The sequence below is a fragment of the Neoarius graeffei genome, chromosome 11 (assembly GCF_027579695.1).
Source record: "Neoarius graeffei isolate fNeoGra1 chromosome 11, fNeoGra1.pri, whole genome shotgun sequence".
Lineage (NCBI taxonomy): Eukaryota > Metazoa > Chordata > Actinopteri > Siluriformes > Ariidae > Neoarius > Neoarius graeffei.
The window spans coordinates 56,917,897-56,940,509 of NC_083579.1; the positions used below are offsets into that span (position 1 = coordinate 56,917,897).

Here is a 22,613-nt window from a genome sequence, read left to right on the forward strand (position 1 = left end):
AGAGGAACCAGACTCAAAAGGGAACCCATCCTCATTTGGGCAACAACAGACAACATGACTATAACATTAACAGTCCTAACATAGTCAGCTTCGTTGATGCTATAAACCCCCCACCGACGGAAACCCGAGCGCAAAACCGTTCACGACAGCCGTAGTCCCAAAGTCAGCAAGTCAACTGCAGTCCCCAGCCACAAAAACGCCACTGCAAGAGTCCAGAGCGTCCTCCAGGCACGACCCCCAACTGTCCGCATGGGGCCGCCCTCCACAGGAGCGATGCGATGAGACTCCAGCCAGACATAGGGCACCAGGATGGATCAGGCAGGTCCGAGGAGCAGAAGAGGTCAGCATCTCGATCCCAGGACCGACATGCAACTCAGAGGGACAGATTTTTGGGGGGAGAAGAGAGAGAAAACACAGGTTGTTAGGTATGCCCAATGTCACCTGAATAAGTAGGAACAGTATACATATTGCACTGAGTACAAGCAGGGACTCCGGCTTGAAATAGAAATATTAAGGTAGAAATATTCAGAGTCTGTTCTGTTCATGTATATATGTGATAAACAACTGGCCAGATGGGCTGGCAGCTTAAAACTTCTGCTGGCCCTTCCAAAAAAGCTGCTGGCCATGGACCAACAACTATTTTTACCCCTGATTTTTACAAATAATGAGTCATTTTCAAGTCATTTTACGTGGAAAAATAAGGTGAGGAAATGAGACTCTGTCATAGGAGTGCCATTAAAAACGACTAAAACTGTAAAAGACCAGCATACACCGAGCAAGCAAATCCTTCCTTCTTTCCTGGATTCAAACTGCCACCACAGTCACACTGCGCAAAGCAGATTCATGTGTGCAGGAACTGACTACTCACCAGGAAGCCCTGCCCACAGCCAGTTGATTGACAGCTTGGCCACTCAAGCAGAAGCAATAAAGAAAAGCATTGAGCCTTTTATTCCTTTTCTTTATTTCTGCATTTATTGTCTTAATTTTTTAACGTTTTCTTATTCTTCTACGGACTTCATTTCATGGCACGCCTGCGACTCCATAAAGTAGTGAAGTTTGGACGATACTTTGATCTATCGCCTCCTGTACAGTTCCTCTGAAAAGCAGATCATATATATCAAATTAAGATCATCCACGATATAAGCTCGTCAGATCGCCAACCCCCACACTGGAGTACACTAGTCCAAGTCATCACTCAAAAATAGGCCGAAAGAGCAGTCGTTTTTCCCCAGTAAAATGGGAGATGAACCAGTCAACACATGAATCTGGATGGCTTTGTATCGGTGTTTTTAAATATCTGATATGAACCAACATCCCCTGGAAGTTCCTCTCCTTTTCCCTCATCTCTCATCCACCATCCAGCTGACTTTTTGCAAGTTTTCTGTTGAGTACATGTTTATGCCCTCCCCTACTCTAGTGATTCTAGACTCTATTTTTATGATGATAAACATGCAAGCAGGGAAAATCAATATTGCACAAGCCATTTCTGTAGCCAGCTTGGAATTACTGAGTGCATCGTTTCCAAGCTGCAAAATGCAGTCCGTAGATAAATGTAAGTTTCAAGTTTGTCATGAGCACAAAATGTCAGGGACAGCTGTACATTGAAATGCTTGTTGTGAGGCTCAGGTACTCGATGACTGACTGTGCACTCAAAAAAATCTGTACATCAGAAGATAAGGGAGGGAAGGACAAGAAAGAAGGGGGAAATGGATTATGTGCAAATACAATATATGTACAAAATATGCAGAATGAATTGGGGAACTGATGTGTGCACCTAATAAATATGCAGGTCTAGTGCAGATCCTAACTGTAGATGCAGAAATATGTATAGTAACAGGATGTGAACAAGACCGCAAAAGGTAGTAAAATAATAAATAGTAGTGTCGTGCAGTGTGTAGTGTCTGAGCAGTCATCTGTAGCGTATAATAAGCAGGTGAAGCAGTAGGACAAAGTAGCATTTTAAAAAATGTACAATAAATTAGATATAGGCTGTAATGCATATGATCAATACGTTGCATAGAGACTGGACCGAGTCCTCAACAACAATAAAGTGGTAATGGTGCGCTTTGAAATATTGCAACATGCCCGAAAATGACAAACATGTGAAGAGAGTGAAACAGTGGGAGAAGGAGGAATGACTGGATTACAGGTTATTCAAATTAACATCAGTTTGTTGTTGCCAGTGAAACGTGACAACACGGAGTTATAATGCTTTGAGTTATAACTAAGCAAACAGCACTTGCAGTTAGTGAGGAGCCTCTTGTTTGTTCTGCTTGTTTATTGGAGCTGAAAACATCATTTTTACTCCTGTAGGAGAGTCTAGATGTCTTATTTGTAATATGAGAGACTTTATCATGGTTGAGTTGGTCTAACAAGGCAGCTTAGATTCTGTTCTGTGGTCCTTGAGCTGGATTAACGCGACAAAAAAAATAATAGATTCGGGGGAAGGATGAGACGGGAAGGCTGTGAGACGTATCTTTTTGGATTAATGAAATATCCAGAAATTGTGTGGGAACACCAGTTCAGTTTTAAAAACAGTAACTGGAACACCAAAAAAAAAAAGAACAAAAGCGAAGGTCTTAGGTAATTGCAGAAACTGCAATAGTAGTAGTAGTAGTAGTAATAATAATAATTATTATTATTATTATTATTATTATTATCAAGTGTTGCCAGGCAAAACGAACCTCACCCGGTAGCACTTATGATGAATATGAAGGAAGAGATTGCGGGGAAAAAAAAATAGGTACCTTATGGGTACATGTAGCAACTGCTTATTCTACTCTTACCTCTTACAGTTTTCGAAACTGAAACCTCCGAACCAAGGCTGACATACACACACTGTCGCCATGACCGAAACTCTTATTTCCTGGAAAAGGCCTGGCGCTAGAGCTCAGTGGAACGCACTTTGCCTCTGTAATTAAGCATAAACATGTCTGAAAGCAGTTTCTTTAGTCTAGTCCATTTATTTCGAATGGTGAACCGAATTGTATACACTCATCGGCCATTTTAATCAAAACGCGTGTATGCGCAGTGCGCAACTGTTACACTCTTACAGCACAATGACATAGTGGCCAGTGCCTCTATATCACTACGTTCAGACTGCAACCTGAAACGACCCATATCCGATTTGTTGTGAAATCCGATTTTTTTGTTAGGCCGTTCACATTACCAATTATATGAGACTTGTATGCGATCTCCAATATGAACGGAAAACGACCCAAAAGTGTCCCGCATGCGCAAATTGACACGTAATAAGCACATCTACGTAATACGTAAACAAAAAAAAAAAGCGCACTCTTCAAGTTTGCCGAGTTGTCGTCCGCCATTGTTGTTGTTTTCCACCAAAGAGGCGGGATTAGCCAACGCAGAATAGTGACGTTTGTCTCTTGTTGATGTGTAGGTCGCATGAATGCGACTTGTCCGGTCAGACTGCAGTCGCATGTGAAAATAACGGATATGCATCGGAATTAGGACCACATATCCAAGCGGCCTGGGTCGCATGTGAAAAAAATCGGATCTGTGTCGTTCAGATCGTCAATAACAAATCGGATACAGGTCGCATATGGGCAAAAAAATCGGATATGGGTCGTTTCAGGGTGCAGTCTGAACGTAGTCCAAGAGGCAGTAGCCACAGCAACAACGATTGACCTTTTTGGTGACCTTGATCGGATGACCCTCAAAATGTTGGAGGTTCTATTTGAGACCAATGCCCATCTATCCTGAAAGTTTCATAAAGATTGGTCCAGCTGTTTTCCCGTAATATTGTTAACAAAGAAACCCGACCGAAAACAGTACCTCGCCCCGCTTACTCTGTAGCAGGCGTGGTGGTGGTGATGATTATTGTTCTTTAAACATTCTAGATGAACCGAACCACACCCCACCCAACCAGAGTTTCACCCAGGTATATGTAATATCTGTGGGAAACACCTAATCATCACTATTTTATTTCAGCTCTTTGACCTTCTGACCAATGTGGTGATGAGTCAGCATGGGCACCAAGTCAGGAAAACAGGACACGCTTCCTGAGACACCCCCCCCCCCCCCCCCCCCCCCCCCCCTTCCCTGATGACATTTATTTTTATGTCTGATCTGCATGGTTTAAGGGACTCGGTCTAATAAAGTACCAGCAGGCAGCGGTGTGTGAGCATGCATTAGGTATAGCCAATAACTTTTCATGTGAGCCAATGTACACTTGCTCCGAGTGCTACTGTACTAAATTAGAAAATGAACTCTCGGGCAATGGATTTCTCATTATTTGCCAATTTTCTTTGTGCGCTGGTTCACAGACAGATTGGCTGTGATCGATGTTCAGACTCTACTTCGACAGGCCATTAAAACAGTCCGCTTTGTAACTGGCCCAAATTGGCCATGAACAAAAACATGGAGCTGTGTGGACGTCTGCCATCAGTAGCTGGCTTTTGTCTGTCAGATACTTTGGCTGTGAAGAGAAATTATCTTTTACGATGAATTCACATAATCATTTGATGACATTTCTTGCTTGTTTCGGAGGAAGAATCGGTTACTTCATGTGCTCGCCGTCAAAAGAAGGGAAAAAAAGGGTTTACATGACGTTCCTGCATGACACATTGTTTAATCATTACAAAATTTGAGTTAAAGATGAGATCTTTCACAAACTGACATGGAAACGTATTTTATAGGGGAGCAAGTTTGAAAGTGTAACATTTTGTCTCTCACTCACTTTTTCTCAGCTATAAATATCAACCAGCCGATTATAAATTGCACACTCAGATATTTCACATGGTCTTGCGACACAGCCAGGCATCCTTCCCATGGATAATTTATTGGAGGTTATAGAGGGACATTTTTTCAGTGGTCTGCAGTCACATGATGGCACTTGGGAGTCCAGGATTAAAGTCTATTCTGAGATCAAGTGTTGGATTCAGTGCTCAGGTTTTTAAGACGTTTAAGGATGGATAAAGAGCAACTGTGATGTGCCACTGCCATCCTCTGGACTGAAGAAGTACTGCAGAGCCGCTCTGAAACCTGTGTCTGCATCAAGCATTAATAATAATACGTTTTATTTATAAGCGCCTTTCAAGACACTCAAGGGCACTGTACAATGAATAGAAACAACAATAAATAAAGTCAACATACGTAAAAGAAACAATGGAGAGTGTAATAGAAGTTAAATTGAGTGAGCAGGTGAGTTTTGAGTTTAGACTTGAAGATGGGGAGAGAGTCAGAGTTACAGATGTGAGGAGGCCGAGAGTTCCAGAGGTGGGGAGCAGAGCGGCTGAAAGCTCTGCTCCCCGTGGTGCTGAGGCGGGCAGAGGGGACCGTGAGGTAGATGGAAGAGGAGGAACGAAGGGAACGGGCTGGAGTGGCAATGTGAAGAAGGTCGGACAAATACGGAGGGGTCTTGAAGGTATACAGAAGGAGTTTGAATTCTATACGTTGCTTGACCGGGAGCCAGTGGAGTTGCCGGATGATGGGGGTGATGTGGTGATAAGAGGGGGTTTTAGTGATGATACGGGCAGCAGAGTTCTGGACCAGTTAGAGTTTACGGAGGGACTTTTGAGAGAGACCGAAAAGAAGAGTTGCAGTCGTCAATCCGGGAGGCCACAAGGGCTGTGAACAAGGATGGAGGCAGTATGGGGGGGGTGAGAGAGGGGCGGAGTTGATTTAATATTACGTAGATGGAAGTATGCAGAGCGGGTAATGTTATTGATGTGCGATTGGAAAGATAGTGTGCTATCGAGCTGCTTTCAACACCAGTCCCTGAGGCCCATTGCCCAGTGCAGCTTCGGGTTTTCCTCGTGATCAGGTTTGTCAGATGTGGCAACATTTTAAAACTCTTCAGGGCAGTAGGCCTCTCGTAGTCTGGCTAACGCGACTGCAAAGCTCTACGAGCTATTGGTCTGGCCAAGATATTAAGCCCAACCGTTTCCCAGAGCCCGTGGTTGACCCGCCTCCCTGAAACGCCTCAGTTTGCTACTGGTCGAAGCCAGAAAAGGCTGTGACGAAGCTTAAACCAATCACATCACTCTTTCCTCTGACGTATGTGACGCAACAGGGCTAACTGGTAGATTTAAACTCTTACCGAAGCCAGTCAGGAGCAAGGCAAAAACGTCCTTCCTTTCAATAAATACCTCCAGGGCTGCTCTTTGCTCCGTTTTCAATGAGAACTTGCTCCATGTTCGTAATGTTTCTAGTGAATGAAGCGCTTCCGGCATAGATTCTGTAAACAATCTATGGCTTCCGGTCGCAGTTCTACTACGTCACTGCCTTGAACACGCCTCTACCCAGGGCCGTTGGAGATGCTCAAAGTTGATTGGTTCCTGATTTTTCGGGAGCTTGGAAGAGCTGTAGATAGCCTGCCTGGCCAGACTAAGCTCACAATAGGCCCTCGTGTTGCGTCACACTTAGGATGGGCGGGCCCAGGCTAGGCCTCTCGGGCTGTAGTTGAGAATTTCTGGACTAAGACAAATTAAAGACAAATGAACCATTTCAACAGATTCATGGTTAATGGCGTTGTGGCATATGGTGCTAACTGTAGTGCACACGATTCAATCCTGAAACCCACTGCCTGCTAAAGTATATCAAATGATAACGTGACCTAGCCATCAGCTGGAGCTGTTTTTACTAGATGGATTTCATTAATTTACATGAACAGACATTTCAGAATCTGGAGCAGGCAGGGTGATGCTGCACAATGCAGCGTAAAACTGTCATACAACATGTGTTGACCTCGCGTTTCAACATCGTGGGGGGATTCTAGAAAACACCACAGCTCAGTTTTTGTTGAGTCATCCTGCTTGGGGAATATTGCATCCTCGATCACTTCCATAATCTTCATTAATATTCTTGAGTAACTAACTAGCTTTTCATTCCTTTGGGGCAAATTATTAGGTTTGTGAAATCCTGATGATGTTATCGCCGCTAAACAACATTACACTGCTATAATATCCAGTGATGTTTCTTCAGATCGTATTACATTACCAAACCTCCTAGCCTGCATTTCGGTGTGCAGCTAGACTCAAAAACACCCCAAAGGACTAGTCTTTTTCTCCCCAGTAAAACAGGAGATGAGCCACATTTAATTTGGAATGATTTGCATAGGCGTTATTAATGAGTGAAATGAGTTCAGTTCTGAGTTCATTAATGTAAAATAAGTTATCAGAATACGTTCAACTTAGCTGACATAAGACATGTATATAGAGAACCTCAGTTAACTGTAATATTTAAAGGAACAGTCCACCGTACTTCCATAATGAAATATGTTCTTCTCTGAATTGAGACGAGCTGCTCCGTACCTCTCCGAGCTTTGCGCGACCTCCCAGTCAGTCAGACGCGCTGTCGCTTCTGTTAGCAATGTAGCTAGGCTCAGTATGGCCAATGGTATTTTTTGGGGCTGTAGTTAGATGCGACCAAACTCTTCCGCGTTTTTCCTGTTTACATAGGTTTATATGACCAGTGACATGAAACAAAGTTCAGTTACACAAATTGAAACGTGGCGATTTTCTATGCTATGGAAAGTCCGCACTATAATGACAGGCGTACTAACACCTTCTGCGCGCTTCGACAGCGCATTGATACCTTCACCAGAAGGTGTTAGTACGCCTGTCATTATAGTGCGGACTTTCCATAGCATAGAAAATCGCCACGTTTCAATTTGTGTAACTGAACTTTGTGTCATGTCACTGGTCATATAAACCTATGTAAACAGGAAAAACGCGGAAGAGTTTGGTCGCATCTAACTACAGCCCCAAAAAATACCATTGGCCATGCTGAGCCTAGCTACATTGCTAACAGGAGTGACAGCGCGTCTGACTGACTGGGAGGTCGCGCAAAGCTCGGAGAGGTACGGATCAGCTCGTCTCAATTCAGAGAAGAGCATATTTCATTATGGAAGTACAGTGGACTGTTCCTTTAAACCCAAAATAGTCTAAAACAGCATGAAAGTGGGGGAGTATCCCTGAAAAGTTGGAAATCCTGATTTTCCTGTCTCCAACTTTTTTTTTTTTTTTTAAATGCTATAATTTCTGGATGATTACATTTATCAATATTTTTAGCTTGCTTAATTAGGTTTTTGCGCAACCAAAAGATGAGACTGGAGCCTTTATTTGTTCTGTAAGTTATTAAATGAATTTATGATTTGTTGTTCTTCCTTAAATTCAACTGAATTTCAGATGAGGATTGGTTTACATTTTTATATTTCAGAAGTGTTTTATAAAAATTAAACCATAATTATTTTCTCTCAAAAAATGCTGCTTGTTTCTGACCCATAATTCAAATCCTCCGATGTTATCAACATTCTTAGAAAAGCATGTGTTAAAACTGACACACACTTGTTAAAGCTAGACGGCCTTTTGATTTCATAAAATCGGTGAAATTTAGTTCCCTCTGAAATTTGGTCATTGTAATGTTTATTTGTGTAAAATGTCAAAAAAAAAAAAAAAAAAAACAGGCCATTCTGTGGCTGAGAAGTTATTTAATTTGAGGGGATTCCAGCAAGTAATGTTCATGCAATCGCTCGCTCCGTGCAGTCAAGCAGACGGAGGATGTCCATGTACGCATGCACAGGTTTACATTTGTCATCTTCTTTTGGGTTTTACAGCAGCTGGCATCCACAGTGTTGCATTACTGCCACCTACAGGTTTACCTTGACCGTGCATTCACAGTTGCATCATTCTGTCGCTAAACGAACAGCTGATCACACAGAGGTGCTCACTGACTGCCGATATTTATTAGTTTGGTCCTGCGTTTCCTGTCCTTCGCCACATAATGTCTTTTCTCCTCACTTTCCGTTATCGTAGTCGGCCTTTCACATTTCATTCGCACACTCACGTCCTCCGTTTTTCTCTCCTGTTTCAAATTTGTATCCCACAATGCCTTGCGCGAACAGGGAAAGCCCACCATGTGATGTATTGTGTCATGGCGAAGCAGGTAAAAAATAGCGAAGAATTTAGGGCCACTTGGCCCTAAATTCATTAATTGTTTGATTGTAGTGTTTTTTTATTTCGAATATGAAAAACCAAAATAATAAAAAGAAAAGTAAAACAAAATATTTCAACATAATACATAGAAATACATGTTCGAAAAGGAGTGAGAAGTAAAACTTGTAAACTCCCACCCCTTCTCCTTAAATAATGAATAACAATTACAAGCTTCCTTGTTGCCTGTCTAGTTGCTCATGCCTGATACTTTTATAGATAAAATGTATTTCTGACTTTATATTGAGAAAAGCAAAATGTAATTTTTATATATATATATATATATATATATATATATATATATATACACACACACACACACACCTTCACATATAGTACGCACGCACAACACACGCGCGCATACAGACATGAAAAGTAATGGACAAGTGTTCTCATAACAGTTAGTGCAATTTTTAAATTGTTCTATTTAAAAAATAAATAAATAAAATTGGAAGTCTGTGACTCGAATTCCGTAGCTTTCGGTCCACTAAACGAAAATAATTGGGTGTCGGGAAAATTTCTTTTTATGGTCTACACTTGAAAAATCTGAAAGGCAGTCGACCTTTTAAATTTGATACACTTTCAGTGTTAAAATCATTTACACAGTATGTGTCAGGAAGGTTAACACAAAGATGTGTAAATGTTTATATTAACACATTATGTGGTCTTTGGCTACACACATTGTGTTTTAAAAAAAAAATGCCTAAAACCCTAAATAAAAAGTATTATTTGACACATAATTAGTTAATGACAATAATACACTGACAATATGTTTATCAATACATTTATTATAATGAAGCATTAACAATGTTTCACAGAATAACTCACAATGGGACTCACAGAAATCAAACTGTAGAATATTATAATAATAATAATAATAATAATAATAATACACCATTCATAGAATAGAATTTCAGCAGTAATAAAGGAAATGTTTGTTGTAGGACAAAACTGTTCTTTTTTCCAATTTCATTTGGCTACATGATGCATAACCACACCTCCTACTCTTCACTTATTTCAAAACGTATCTTAGATTGTAGATCTGATCATCCAAGGACCCAGGAATCAATGGCTGATGATCTTCAGATTGGTCTATTTGCTGCCTCATAAATTAATAAGATGTTAACATTTTGACAGATAATGCAACAGCCACTTTAAAAAAAAAAAAAAAGTTTTACACAAAGCTGATATTGTAGCCCATTTCCTCCCCTCACATAAAATCTATACACTTCATGTTATGTAACATGAGGCGGCAGCTACACATTCATACACCACCATTCTTCCAGACCTGAACTACTGTACAGTGGGGCAAAAAAGTATTTAGTCAGTCACCAATTGTGCAAGTTCTCCCACTTAAAAAGATGAGAGAGGCCTGTAATTTTCATCATAGGTACACTTCAACTATAGCCCTATTCGCACGGGATAAGTATTACCTGTGGGACCTCTGGTAATTTGGAATAATTACAGAGAATGTCTGAGTTCTTAGTCCCGTGCGAATGCGCCATGTCCGTAATTTGCCAAGTAATAATTCCGCCGCGAATTACCTACTGTGTTTCGGCAAAACACAGACGTCCAGTGGTAATACAAGTCCCGTGTGAATGCGCATGTCTGTGTTTGTAATTATTAAACGCGCGTCTCTTGTACTTTTCTGGAGTGAATAATGGAGGATACGGGCGAAATTTTGATAAACAGCATTTCAGGGGCAAGTGGTAGTAGGCCTATCCCGTATTTGAACCAGATAAGCAGAAACAGCTCCAAGAAGAACTCCAAGAAGAAAGCACGAAGAATCTTCAACTGGATGGCTTGTGTGGCAGCATATGGTAAGGAGCCACGCTAACCCCCATGACACAGCAATACGAAGATATTTTGGTTAATGGAGGGAAGACAAATGTTCGTTTAGCAAAATACCAGGCTATGTGTAAACAGCGCCATAAACTGCCTGTTCACGTACATTGTCATCTCGAGACTGTTTTCATTTGCAGTGACCCCGCCTTCTCATTTTGAGAGCGTGGAGCAAACATACTGCATCCCTATCATATGCGTTTCCCCTCTCTTAATTTGGATACAGTGCTATTCTTATGCCTACTGTGTTTTCATCCTACCTTATTAATGCACCATTAATGTACTACAGTAATATGTTAGCACTTCCAACATGCTACAACTGTATTGATTGTCACAATCCGGTCACAATGTCTGTAAATTCAGTGAATTACAGACTTTTGCTTATCCCGTCCGAATGCGCCACACAATAACACAGAGGTGCGGGGGTAATTGCGAATTACCAGAGGTCCATAGGTAATACTTATCCCGTGCAAATTGTACATATGAGAGACAAAATGAGAAAAAAAAATCCAGAAAATCCCATTGTCTGATTTTTAAAGAATTTATTTGCAAATTATGGTGGAAAATAAGTATTTGGTCAATAACAAGTTCATCTCAATACTTTGTTATATACCCTTTGTTGGCAATGACAGAGGTCAAACGTTTTCTATAAGTCTTGACAAGGTTTTCACACACTGTTGCTGGTATTTTGGCCCATTCCTCCATGCAGATCTCCTCTAGAGCAGTGATGTTTTGGGGCTGTCGCTGAGCAACATGGACTTTCAACTCCCTCCAAAGATTTTCCATGGGGTTGAGATCTGGAGACTGGCTAGGCCACTCCAGGACCTTGAAATGCTTCTTACGAAGCCACTCCTTCGTTGCCCGGGCGGTGTGTTTGGGACCATTGTCATGCTGAAAGACCCAGCCATGTTTCATCTTCAATGCCCTTGCTGATGGAAGGAGGTTTTCACTCAAAATCTCACGATACATGGCCCCATTCATTCTTTCCTTTACACGGATCAGTCGTCCTGGTCCCTTTTGCAGAAAAACAGCCCCAAAGCATGATGTTTCCACCCTCATGCTTCACAGTAGGTATGGTGTTCTTTGGATGCAACTCAGCATTCTTTCTCCTCCAAACACGACAAGTTCAGTTTTTGCCAAAAAGTTCTATTTTGGTTTCATCTGACCATATGACATTCTCCCAGTCCTCTTCTGGATCATCCAAATGCCCTCTAGCAAACTTCAGACGGGCCTGGACATGTACTGGCTTAAGCAGGGGGACACGTCTGGCACTGCAGGATTTGAGTTCCTGGCGGCGTAGTGTGTTACTGATGGTAGCCTTTGTTACTTTGGTCCCAGCTCTCTGCAGGTCATTCACTAGGTCCCCCCATGTGGTTCTGGGATTTTTGCTCACCGTTCTTATGATCATTTTGACCCCACGGGGTGAGATCTTGCGTGGAGCCCCAGATCGAGGGAGATTATCAGTGGTCTTGTATGTCTTCGATTTTCTAATAATTGCTCCCACAGTTGATTTCTTCACACCAAGCTGCTTACCTATTGCAGATTCAGTCTTCCCAGCCTGGTGCAGGTCTACAATTTTGTTTCTGGTGTCCTTTGACAGCTCTTTGGTCTTGGCCATAGTGGAGTTTGGAGTGTGACTGTTTGAGGTTGTGGACAGGTGTCTTTTATACTGATAACGAGTTCAAACAGGTGCCATTAATACAGGTAACGAGTGGAGGACAGAGGAGCCTCTTAAAGAAGTTGTTACAGGTCTGTGAGAGCCAGAAATCTTGCTTGTTTGTAGGTGACCAAATACTTATTTTACCTAGGAATTCACCAATTAATTCATTAAAAATCATACAATGTGATTCCTGGATTCTTTCCCCCCATTCTGTCTCTCATAGTTGAAGTGTACCTATGATGAAAATTACAGGCCTCTCTCATCTTTTTAAGTGGGAGAACTTGCACAATTGGTGGCTGACTACTTTTTTTGCCCCACTGTATATTTTCTTCAGTGTATTTGTATTAAAAGAATTGCAGTCATGGGAAATAATTGGGTTAAGCTAGCCATGGCTATATGAAGTACATCTTGGTTAGCTATACAGCAAAATTTTATAGTTAGCAAGAAGGAAAAAAAAATTATAATATTCCTGTCTCATGATGCTGAATAATGAGTAGAACTTAGTTCTTGCCAGGCTCTTTAATAATACCAAGTACAAACTAATTTGCTAATAAAAATGTCACACAATTACATAAAATATCTCAAGTTAAATTTCAGTTTTGTCTTTCTACAACTCCTATGATGCTTATCACACACTCCAACTAAAATTACTGGAAGTTAGCATTACCTGGGGACACCATGCACAAAACGGAAAACTTGCCAGCCAAAACCAATTAACTCCTACTGTAACTACAACACGAACCAGCCTTTGCCTGCTTCAAGAGCACAATGAGGTATAGTTGTTAAAAAACCAGTAGCAAGCTAATGTTATTCAAGCTGAAGAAGGAGAGAGCTAGCATTAATGTAACATGACTTGAGTTACCCCATTAGTTAAAATTCCCCCACTGAAATCCCTCACCTGAGTTACTATCATTCCACTGATTTCCAGAGGGACGTAAACAATCTTCAATCTTATCTGCAAAGGGCCAGTGTATGATACTGCGAGTAGTAAGTACTGATTAGCTGCTAAATGGCTGGCGTTAGCAGTGGTGTTTATATCCTCTCTGAGAAATGGAGCGGGTGTTCAGGGCCATTCAATAACGTATGTATGTATGTGTGTATCATAGTGAAGTGAATTATCAGTGGCAAAGTTTGTTTGTCTTGAGCTAACGTCGCCATTTCTCGATGGATTTTCACCAAATTTGCCTGGTAGGTCTGTGGATGACCCAGAATTTTGCAGATATAAACAAAATTCATTTACAGGTCGGTCCCCAGTGGGCCCCTGGGTGGTGGATGTTTGGATTTTTGTTTGTCTTGGGTTAACGTCACCATTTCTCGATGGATCTTCCCCAAATTTGACATGGCAGTCCGGGGGCAACCCAGAATTTTGCAAAACCCGGGTAGCGCCAGGTAACCTGCTAGTGCATTATATTTTCTGTACAACAGTATACAATAAAATGAAATGGCAAGTTGGTGTCATCATCAGACTGTGTACTGGCTACCTTTCAGCTAAATCAAATAGCTTATGCATTCAAAAAAAAAAAAAGTTTGTGTAGAGCAGATTAGTCTACACACATTGTGTTGCATGTTGTGAACAAATTCACAGGTTGTGTTAATCATAAAACTACACAAAGGGGGAGAAAAAGCTGAATTCTTCTAACACAACTTTTATTTAATATTGACCAAAAAAATGTATAAATTAAATTGCTACAAATAATTTGTGTAATTTTTCTACACATTTCTTTTAAGAACAAAAGCGCTGCTTGTTCTCCAGGGCTGTAAAAGTTCTGGAAGTACTTTGTGGATGTTCTGCTCTAAATCCCTGCTAGGAGAGTGTTTTGGAGCGGCTGTATTCCCAGTCATGCACGCCATGTGGCAGGAAAGCCAAGTGCGGATCATGTAAATGCAGAGGCAGGTGAGGCGCAGTCTGCTGTAATGCTCCAGCCTTATGCCTGCAGAGCAGTGGCAGATTAGAGCAGACTCCGGCATCCAGAGCTGTGTGGCCACTCCGGGGCTCTACCCTGCCCAGCTCACATCCGCCGTCTCGGCAGCCAGTGCGGCTCTGCAGGGGATTGCGTTCCGCCAGCGTCGCGAGAGCGATCGAAGCATTACTGGAACGTTTGTCTTCTGTTGTGGACTCCCAGTGCACAGGCTTTAACCGAACCTCCTCGACAGCTATCATCTCTAATAACGCGTCTGCTTCTTAAAGGCAAGGACAAGCGCTAATCCTGAGCTGTCCTCCACACACCCAAGCACACACAGAGGCTCAATATCTACATGCTACAATGTGCCACAGCTCATGTGTCATCACGCCTCAGATCAGACCAGGCAGTAAATGAGCTTGACACGCTGAGACTGTGATGCTGACATGCTGATTGATGCCCGTCACATCTTGCCTGAGACTGAAGAGTCAGACGAGGGGGTAGGGGCTTGTATTCACTTTCAGTTGACAAAGCTGACATGCTCAGAATACAGTAGCAGCAGCAGGAATAATGTTTCACACCTGGAAGAGTCTGAGACTGCACAAGTGCCCAATGGTGAAAGGGTGACGTACTTTGTTTTTCTGGGTTATTTATTTATTTATGTTCTGATTTGATGAGCTTCTCGTAGACTGGTAATGCTGTCATTATTACCCATAAAACAGTGCTGTGAATGCCATTACTCTGCTCAATTCCTGAGCTCCCCAGGCACTTGGTCTCCCTGTGGACCCTTTGAATTTGCCATAATGACGCAGTGTCAAAAGGGCAAGCCGCTGTAATTCAGTGAATTGATGAAGTGATGACAGCAGTAGAAGAAGAAGAAGAAACCTGTATTTGTCACATGCACACTTCAAGCACAGTGAAATTCATCCTCTGCATTTAACCCATCTGAAGCAGTGAACACCAGTGTTGGGAGGAACGCGTTACAAAAGTAACGAATTACTGTAATGCATTGCTTTTTTCTGAAAGGCATTACAGGAAAAAAATTGGTAATATTTTACTCTGTACAAATGTCAGTAATGCATGCTACAATGCATTTTTAACCTGGAATGAAGTGGTGGTTTTTTTATTTTTCCTTCATACAAATTCGCCAAAATCACCGCGAGATCAGGCCATCCTTAAAAAAAAATCCGTTTCCTGTCCACCGGGTGGGCAAAAAAAAATTTCAGTCGGGAGGGAGGGATTTATTATTCATTTATTTTTATTATATATGGATGGATAAGAAATCGCAATGCTGTGTTTGCTTTTTCTTTCAGTACTTTTTTTTTATTACAAAAGCAGACACATTTAATAAAATATGACCGTTAAATCAACTGAAACTTGTACAAAAACTTTAAGTTAGCATTTTAAATGCTGACTGCAACATTTGTAAAACTTTTACAAAGGTACTTAAAATGTCCGACACGCGGACTTTTTGTAGTTCTGAATCGACCGTTAGGCCTAGTTCGGATGAAATTACACTATTAAAATGATCACTGAATGATTTGTTTTTCTGATTCTTTACTATTTTGTTGTTCGCTAGAATACCATTTTGCGATTTCACACTTAAGCAAATGTTTGAAAACTCCGGCTCTCCTTCCTTCATGGTGGCTGCCATTTTTTTTGTGCCGCACGGCGCATGCGCAGAGCTGATTCGACAGGGCTTTCCACAAGCGCCGGCTGCCGGCCACACAATTAAGTCCAGCCGGCTACTTTAATGACTATTTTTGTAGCCCACAGGCTCTAAATATTAATTTTCGATTTTAATAAAATTAAATGTTTATCTAACGGACTGACAGTGTCAAACTGAACCGTTGATCAAGGGAGAGTAACTCATCCGCGCCCCGACATGCGGTGTGCGCGCGCACTCAGCTGCGTGAATGTGTCATGCACCGAAAATAAGAGATTTACAAGCCAGGAACGCCTCATGATGCAATACGCAAGAAAAGAAAGAAGATTTACTGCCATTTTACTTCGTATTTGAGTAAAGTGAATAAATAAATGGTCTGTGGAAAATACATTTAACCCTGGGAACTGCGTGCACAGGAGTTTTTGTGTTTACTCCCCCGGCTACTTATTTGTCATGGCTGGCTAGTATGAGCCTTAGTGGAAAGCCCTGGGAATGCGGAAATGTCAAGTTCGATTTTAGATTTACGAACCCGAAAAAAATGTCGAAAAACCGGCGTTTAAAAAAAAAAAAAAATTTCACCCGCACAAACGGCACTCACCCGGCCGGTGGACCGGAAACAGAACATTTTTTAATAATGGCCTCAGCAGAGGTGAAACGTCCGCGCAAAATGTTTCACTTTTCCTTTAGGCTAGTCGGACAGGAGAGAGAGAGGAGTGAACCTGCAGCTGATCTAACGTCGGATAGCACATTCTCCAGATGGGCACACGTCCATTATTTTAAGTTTGTGAAAAATAAGGATGTGAAGAACATCGTGGGGCGGCACGGTGGTGTAGTGGTTAGCGCTGTCGCCTCACAGCAAGAAGGTCCTGGGTTCGAGCCCCGGGGCTGGCGAGGGCCTTTCTGTGTGGAGTTTGCATGTTCTCCCCGTGTCCGCGTGGGTTTCCTCCGGGTGCTCCGGTTTCCCCCACAGTCCAAAGACATGCAGGTTAGGTTAACTGGTGACTCTAAATTGAGCGTAGGTGTGAATGTGAGTGTGAATGGTTGTCTGTGTCTATGTGTCAGCCCTGTGATGACCTGGCGACTTGTCCAGGGTGTACCCCGCCTTTCGCCCGTAGTCAGCTGGGATAGGCTCCAGCTTGCCTGCGACCCTGTAGAAGGATAAAGCAGCTAGAGATAATGAAACTGAATAGGCCTAAAGTTAGAGTATTTCTATCACAATTTGCCAGACTTTCACCTTTTGTCTGTTCTTGCGATGATTGATTTGTTCCTTGTATTGTGCCATGAGCCGTCACTGTGGCTATTATATTCTACTGTTTTTAACCATAAGCCGAGCTCAGTCAGATACCACATCACCTTCCACAGGATGTGTGATGAGCTAATTGAGCGTCTTGAGCTACAGTACATTTAGATTGCCAAATCCATACTTCCAGTTATTTTGGTGAGAGTAACTTAAAAGTAATGCAATAGTAGTGTAATGCCTTACATTTTAAGTACAGTAATATTGTAATGTAATGAATTACTTTAAAATGACAGTAACAAGTAATAACGCAAAACAGTTTTGAAGTAACTTGCTCAACACTGGTGAACGCGCGCACACCCAGAGCAGTGGGCAGCCACACTAGCGCGCCCAGGGAGCAGTCAGGGGTTCGGTACCTTGCTCAAGGGCATTTCAGCCCAAGGCCACCCCACGTTAACCTAACCTGCATGTCTTTGGACTGTAGGGGAAACCGGAGCACCCGGAGGAAACCCACGCAGACACGGGGTGAACATGCAAACTCCACACAGAAAGGCCCTCGCCGGCCGCTGGGCTCGAACCCGGACCTTCTTGCTGTGAGGCGACAGTGCTAACCACTACACCACCGTGCCGCCCAATAGCGCGAGTCTGTGACGTTGCAGCGAAGTTGAAACTGGGCACCCTGTTTGGATTGTGAAATTTGTTCCAAGAGTCTACATAAAGTCGCTGTATAGTGGTGTTTTCACTTTCTTAAAAAAAAAAAAAAAAAGAGCTAACGGTGTGAATTGTGGCCTCTTGCAGAAAATACTTCAACTGCTACCAGAGAAAATCAACAGTCGATGGCAGTTCCACAGTATAGGTAAGTGCAACTAAAACGCTCTTTCCACTCTCAGGCAGACGAAATGATCTTTGGTATTACACATCAGTCAATTTGGTGTCATTACTTTTGAACCGATCATAAGAAAAGTGTTCTACTTATGGAAGTATTTTCATGTTAATTATGATAAATACTATAAAAACTGTACTTAATTTTTTAAAAATATTTTCGGAAAGAAAAACCTGATTTGTGTGGCATCCTGGGAAAACCATTCACATTTTAACACTTGGACAATTTCAGCACTGTGATCCATTTCGACTCTGTGCAGCATGTAATGTTTGTCCATCAATGTCCTAACTTACCAGGAAGCCAAAGTGCTCCCTTATACAGTAGGGGTGTTCACACGGCACATATTTGCATCGATGTATTTTGTTGCGATACATCTTACACCGGTGTAAATTTTGTGGAGCGTTCACACGTCACAAACCTGCTTACTAGAGAGAAGCCTGTTAGCGCCGGTGCAGCCCCACTTGCGTTCACACGGCAGTTTTTGCGACCGTGCTATACGATAGTAATAATGCGGAAATGAAATATGCGCATGCGTGAAAATGTACTTCCTTTTCCCGGTTGTCATGGCATCACCAAGCGCCGGGAAAACAACGTGGATGAAGACACCAGTGTTGCCAGATACTGCTGACGTTTTCCAGCCCAAAATATGTTCAAAACTGCCCAATCTGGCAACACTGGAAGACACGCAGTTCTGTTGTTGTTGATATTCGCCATTTTGGAAGTGCAAAATACCAGGATGCAAATTATGCAATGCCCGTATGTAATCAACTCTCCTCACGCGTAGCGAGTCTACCCCTGTAGTTTTCAGACGGCCCGTTTTATATCGGTGCTGCCCCGCAAACTAGCATTTACTCCGGAGTAAATTTCTTAAACCACCTCCCGAGCAGGGTTAGATTTGCACCGGTTTAAGCAGCTTTCAGGGACTACACCGGTATAACTTTGTACCGTGTGAATGCTCTACCGGGGCAGCCCCGGTGCTACACCGGAGTAAAAGTTGCCGTGTGAACACCCCTACTACCACTCCTTAAACACTTAGGGGATCCTCCAGCTCCTGCTTGCTTGCTGCTGATCTCGTACAGTAGTATGCCTGTATGGCAGTGTATTCGCCCGGAAAACCAGCATGCTTAGGACAAGTGTAATATTTTTGTTAGGACTCCTATAGCGTCTCATTATACAGTACGAGATAAAGAGGAAGTTACTTTTACAGAGAATGGAGTATGGGCTTGAGCAAAGTTTAAATGTTTATTACACCTTGTGTAATACAAGTGTTGGTTTATGATGAATAATGTATTTTATTATGTGGTGTTTGATGCACTGACATTGAGTTGAGAGCCTCATGACGAAGGAAATATGAAGCCGTATATTGTTACAGCCCTGTTCTGACTGTATACTGAGCACTTTATTAGGAATATCTGTACACCTACTCACGCAGGAGCATCATGAACATTTTAGACAGCTAGCATCTGATTACAAGCTGAATTGATTAGGTTCATCTCCATTCTGTGATGGAACGTATCCAACAACTTGAGCAAATTGTGATGTTCACTATGTTATTAAGGAAATCACATAGCGAGCAGAGTTTGAGATTTTTAGGCAAACTGACTGCATTTATTGCTGCTTTGTTAAACTCATCATGGTCTTTGCCAAGACAAGGTTTTAAAGTAAACTAAATTAAACTGTTTCAAATTTTCAGGATGTTGTTTTCAACAAAACCTCATGAGGAAGCCTTGCTAAAAGCACTTCTGTATGCAGAGCATTGTAATAAATTACACCCACAATACACAGTAGTTCCTGTTCTACAACAGTTAGTTCTGGCCAACTAATTTGATTGGTCGAGCAGCATCCCAAGAGTGCCAATATTTAATAGAACAGCACTGGGACGTTTCACTGTGTGCATCACTTCACTTGTTGGTGTTTGGCAAGTCAGGGTGTATTCAGACCAGGATAGTTCGATAGTTCACTTGCTTTGGTCCGAACCAAATGTTTTTTTTATTTTTTCATTTTGGTGCGGTTCGCTTTCACACTGTACATTTAAGTAAGCGGACCAAAATCTGTCAACAAAGCCACGCGCCCTGAGGTCGTTCAGCTATTGGTCAGAGACGACACGCGCACAAAGCGTTAAGTTCAAAAGTATTCATGGAGGCTTTCCGTGCTGTTATTCTTTTTAATGTCATCAAAGCTATATGTTTTTTCCAGTTTTTACTGTTTTCACAATTGTGCGATTACTATGCTATACAAGTAATTTATCAACTATGCTATGCAAGTTGTATATATTACTATGCTGTACAAGTAATTTATGCTATACAAGTAATTTATCAACGACGACGACAAAGGGCAAGGCGGCTACCGAGGATAGCGCTGATGAGCGCACATCATGTTGTGACAGTTCTGGCTCTTCACGCAATAGATGAATTTCTTTTTTGCGTCGCTAGTACCGCCACTTTTTGAAAGAATGTCCCTGATTTTAATGTAGGTCTGACGGAGTTTCTTCACTTTTAGCCGACATTGTTCTGGGGAGCATGTGAACCCCTTCTTCATTTTCTTACTGAATACAGCAAACACGTCGGCATTTTTGTGTGTTCTCTCCAAAAGCTCAGATATGTGGACATCTGCCCATATATCCACAAGGGTGCGCGTTTCTTCCTCGGCCCACGTTTGCCCCCTACTCATTTTTTGTACTCGCCTACCACTGGTGACTGAACGACCCTTGACAACCGAAACAGTGTTTGCACTTTGCAGTGGAGTGTCAAAACTCTGTTTCCCATAATGCTCGACAAACGACAGAAGCTCCCGAGGTACAAAAAAGCAAAACTGTCGGATTAGGTCCGGTCTGTTTTCACACCTCCAAAAGATCCGCACCAGGGTTCCTTTGGTCCGGACCGAGTCCGACCTTGCAGCTCGGTCTCGGTCCGCTTGTTTGGTCCGGACCAGAGTTCGGTGGTTTGTATTCAGACCAACCCAAAAGGTCCGTACCAAGGGAAATTTGGTTCGTTTGGTTGTTTGGTCCGGACCAAACAACGTAGGTGTAAATACGCCCTCAAACTCCACTTTTTAATACGTGATGGTTGCTACGGTAGTGTTGGCGACATCATCAGTGGACACGGCACTCGATGCTTTTCAGGAATATACCTTTTGGTGTAAAATATGAAGATGGGAAGAGAGACCAATTTTACTGGAAGCACCTTTTAATAGGACTTTTACAAATCAACATGCGCTACAGCCAGCTGGTCGAAGTGCTGTAAAAGGAGTGTGGCTTCTCCGGGATGTATTTCTGCTAAACAAGAATTAACTTCTTGTTTACAGAACTGTTATATAAACGCGGCATCACACTCGAGGTTTTGCTGTTGTACCGACTATCAGCATGGTTGTGATTAGTTATGGCACACGCCCTATGGCCTCATGCCTGCAACCGAATCACAGCTGTGCTGATATTCCATACAACAGCAAAACCTCAAGTGTGATATTGCTCTTAATGATCACTTGTAGCAGCTATAAAATGTTATTTCCTCACCACACACTATTTTCTCTGTTATAAGACGGCAAAAAAAACCCAACAACCCACAGCTTGAATGCATCAAGAACTGGAAAGTGCAAACTCTTCTGTCGTGAAGACTTTCCCAGGGTGAAAAATCAAAATTTAACTGAACTGAGTCGAATGAATCAAATTGTATTGGTGCTGAAATGAATCTTATCAGCTCAGTAGTGAACTGAAGTGTGTTAAATTGTCACTGTATTATTTTGGTATTAGTATACTGTGTATTAAGATGTGCATCGTATCGTTTGAAAGAGGAAGATTCTAAACTCGCTAATAAATCTACATGTAGTAAAGATATAAGAGCGTGTTATTGGCAGACGGATTTGTCGTTATTTTGGCTGTTTTCCGGAATTCAGTTGCAGCAACATCTGATGTATTTACCCAGACAGCCAAACATTTTTGAATTAATGAAGTTATTCAAAGGCTACAGACTGTATTATTGCTAATAGTATGCTATCGGGGATTTCACATATTAGTGTTTCTTCCGACTGGATAGCCAGATGTAGATCCGAGATGTTGAGGTAAATTATTATCTGTGTAATCGGGCTTAAGCCTAACACTTGGTTTGTGGGAGAAAATAATTAACTGCTGTACAAGAGAGGTGAGTAAATGAGAAATGTAAATGAGAAGCATGGATTGAAATGCAAATTGCTAATTGAATTATGCCTCACTTGGTTTCAGTTTCTCTAGCAGGAGGCGAGAAGCTCATTTAGAGAACTCCTCTCAGCGTTAGTGTCTCTGTTAAAGCACTGAGGTGGGGATTGATGCAGTCGCTTGCCCTCTGGGCTTAGTGTAGCTCATTTCAATGATAATCCTCCTATTAGATGCACACAAACACACTGATGGGTGAAGCACTTTTTAAACCTGCTGTCATTATCTGACCTCTGCATGGTGTGTGTTACAGGACTGTATTAGGATGCTGATGATCTGGAGAT

The 22,613-nt window shown here is 42.1% G+C and overlaps 1 protein-coding gene across 5 annotated transcripts in view; it reads left to right on the top strand.

The window, feature by feature from the left end:
• ralgapa2 (Ral GTPase activating protein catalytic subunit alpha 2) overlaps positions 1–22,613 on the top strand; it is a 233,987-nt gene that overhangs the window by 73,539 nt on the left and 137,835 nt on the right. For all 5 annotated transcript variants that reach the window (XM_060934311.1, XM_060934314.1, XM_060934313.1 and 2 more), the window contains exon 4: positions 18,059–18,116. In XM_060934311.1, the coding sequence (XP_060790294.1) occupies positions 18,059–18,116 (58 nt within the window). The remainder of the gene's footprint in view (positions 1–18,058; positions 18,117–22,613) is intronic.